The sequence below is a fragment of the Fragaria vesca genome, linkage group LG6 (genome assembly GCF_000184155.1).
Source record: "Fragaria vesca subsp. vesca linkage group LG6, FraVesHawaii_1.0, whole genome shotgun sequence".
Classification (NCBI taxonomy): domain Eukaryota; kingdom Viridiplantae; phylum Streptophyta; class Magnoliopsida; order Rosales; family Rosaceae; genus Fragaria; species Fragaria vesca.
Genome location: NC_020496.1, coordinates 25022022 through 25025301, shown reverse-complemented (window position 1 = coordinate 25025301; position 3280 = coordinate 25022022). Strand labels below are relative to the sequence as shown.

General features: G+C 37.7%; 1 protein-coding gene across 1 annotated transcript in view; it reads right to left on the bottom strand.

The window, feature by feature from the left end:
- Positions 1–298: 298 nt before the first annotated feature.
- The window catches only part of LOC101293511 (GDSL esterase/lipase 4-like), a 6793-nt gene continuing 3811 nt past the window's right edge, over positions 299–3280 (bottom strand). The window contains exons 2-4 of the mRNA XM_004305727.1: positions 1884–2108; positions 1523–1781; positions 299–743 (exon numbers count right to left, since the gene is read on the bottom strand). Coding sequence (XP_004305775.1) covers positions 514–743; positions 1523–1781; positions 1884–2108 — 714 coding nt within the window. The 3' untranslated portion in view covers positions 299–513. The remainder of the gene's footprint in view (positions 744–1522; positions 1782–1883; positions 2109–3280) is intronic.

Sequence of the window (3280 nt, the reverse complement as noted above, 5' to 3'; positions counted from 1 at the left end):
CACGCCACTTTTTTTACCCTAGTTTTAAGGTTGTTATTTCAATATTGTAGTGTGTGTGTGTGTATATATATGTGATTTAGAATAGGAGAATTTGCTTGTTTTTGGGTTGTTCTCGGAGTTCTCATGTGTGAACGGTTATGGTTATGGATTCTGATTAATGGAATTTTTTTCGCTTATCTTGAAAAAGAAAATTGAATATGTAGTCAGAAAATAAATGTACGGGTTTAATTAAATTCAGGTTTTTCAATTTAACACATGCAATTGAAATACATTTATCTGCAGTATGATACTATGATTTATTACAATAAAATGCACGATTTATTACAATAAAAAGCATGAGTTATATATAATATCTACAGTACGATTTATTACAACAATATATGATACACCTTTCAAAAGAATGAATATCCAAATATGATGCATGCATGATGCATCTGCAAGTATTATTTTTTTCGTTGGTGGAGATGCATGCATGATGCATCTGCATCTGCTAGTATAGTACACACGCACCGTTCAAACTCGTCCAAAAAGTTGTTTAACATTGTAAGGTCCGGTTACATTTGGTGTTCCACTCCATATTAGTTCTGCTAATTGCAGATTTACTTTTTCAGTGGTATGGCTACCATCGAACCACACATAGTCCTCAGGGTCACTACATAACTCGTACCCTTTTGTTTCATTACCGCAACCAGATCCCAAATATGCTCCGACACCACAACACGCATCCGAGCCGTCCGTAAAACCTTAAAAGTAAAACATTTTAGAAGAAAAGAATCAGCCTGCATCAAACTTTGGCCAGATATATCACATTGTTAATGCAGGGATATGATAGTCATAGAAATGTATCTAAATTGCTCAATTTAGCCACAGATATATCACATTAGTTAAAACTCCTCATAGAAATGTATATAAGTTGATCAATTTAGCCATAAGATATTTGAAAAATCAAAATCAAGTGAGGGAAATAGCCCCAGTTGCTATGGTGTGTGTCCGCCAGTACTGAACTTTTTTTTATATATAAATAAGAGGTTAGGCGATATTAGCTTCTCGGTGGCAAACGGTTTAGGGAGCAAGTCTCACCCTCAATCCCAAAGGAGAAGGGTTAGCCAAGCCCAAAAGAAAAAGAAAAAAATTGAACAGTACGTACTGAACTTACTCCATATATGTGAGAAGCATTTTGCTTCCTGCAGTACTAAGTTTTAGTCTGAAGAAAAATTTATGTTTCTCTCAAAATCTCAAATGACCAAAAAAGCTAATGGTCGATCAGCACGGAAGCTTTTGTCTGCTTGGTCTAATGGGGTATATACTGTCTTAACAACTAAGCCTGCCTTGATAAACAAGAAAAATGATCGAAAACGGGAAAACTTATGAACGTATGTGAAAATGATGAAAAATCAGATCCAATAGCAGTAGAAAAATCCGGTGTATGAGGATCAGTCTAGCTATCTGGTACGTGTATATGCATGGTGTCTAGCTAGTATATACGAAGATGTAGGATTATTATCACTGCCAGCTCGCCTACCATATTTTGCAGGGTTATGCATTCGATCCACAATCACATCATAATACTCAAAAACGGAGTACTTGAAACCTGGCTTCTGGCTCTCCAACTGTTTGAGGGCATTAGCTAGAGCTGTATTGTGTAGCCTTATTAAACCCTCGATTTGTTCAACACACCCATCAATAAGTTCAGTGTTGTAGGCCTGCTTAGTCGACGGTAGACAACCAATAGGTCCCGCATTTTGAAATGCAACATTCCTTCCTCCTAAATCATATATTTCCTGCCCAACAATATAGAGAACATGGACAATCATTGGTTATTGAATTAAGAGGAATTACACAAAATTATTTTCTCAGATAAGTGTGGTCAAATAGAAATTTACTTGGAGCACAACGGTTAACTTGCTGATCACACTAGCTGCAAATTCTTGCCGGATGGTCTCATTGGCGTTGGGGAAATTGGCGTAGAAGCTACCATAGTCATTGCTACCAATGCTGATAAAGTAAACAGCTCTCTCAAGCAAGCTCTTGGTTTCTTCATCTCCAAGTTGCCGTTGCAGCACCTTCTTCACGGCCTTAAAATAGGTCAGCTGCAATAGAAGACTTATCTGGAAAGACAATAATATTCAAACAATGAAGGTAAAAGGTTGTTGGCAATCCTTATATAAAACAAAACACAACCTATGAAGCCTAAAGCAATTGGGAGATTGGTCTTGCACACCTGAAGAACAAGTTGAAGAAGTAGAAGAACCAATATGATCTCATGGAACTCAGGTAAAATCATGCATGTGCATTTCATGGTTTTCACAGAGGATAGCAGTATCACTTGCCATCCTAAAAATCTGGGTTTCCAGCTTTTTGATCTTTTGTTCTGTTGTCTTATGTTTAAGTTTCTTTACCCTTGTGGCATTAATTTTATGTCTAGGGGAGATCCTAATTTGAATTTCAAATTGACAACTAGAATATATAAAGATCTTGCCTTTGTGGTCAATTTAGTTTTGGGTTTGATGCCTTTGTTTCAACCCGTGACTCATGATGTAAGAGCTCCAAGACTACAGCTGTGTTTGTGATACACAAACCAATATAACAGTTGTCTTTGTATGTCCTCTCCCTTTCAGAGTTTGGCCAAGGACAAAAGTCCAAAACCCTTCCTTGCTTTGGCCCTCGTGCTTGCCCTCTTGTGGCACCTCTTTGGCTTGTGTCTCTCTCTTGTTAGAGCACTCCATCAGCCTATATATACTGAGCAAGGCTGCCTTTTCTCAGTGGTTGTCAAAATGTAGTTTCTACATTTGCTTTGTTGGGTTTCTCCCTTTGTTGGGTTTTTGGTTTTACTTTGTATTGTTCATTAGTCTCTAAGTCTTCCTTTTGTGATTATAAACCTTAGAGCTGAACAAAAACATCTTCTCATAAACTCATTGCATTCTGCATACCATGAGATCAGTTGGTAGTGCAGCAACCCAGGAAGTGTTCATGAAAGAAGCAGCTGAGGATAGCTGAGTTCTGATGTATCCCGCTGAGGTAGCTGGGTTCATGAAAGAATCAGTTTAGGATAGCTGAGTTTCTGAGAGTGAAACTTCTTAGAAGTCTTCAAGAAGAATCAGTTAAGTGATAGCTGAGTTCTTAGTTGAAACTTCTTATACTTTCATGTGTAGCCACTTAGAGACAAGAGAGGTAGATCTAGACTAGTTTGGGACTAGGTAGGATAGCAAGTCGTTGCTGTATCCTATACTGTAATCTTGTAAGGAGTGAGGTACTCAGAAACAAGAGAGAAAGTATAGAT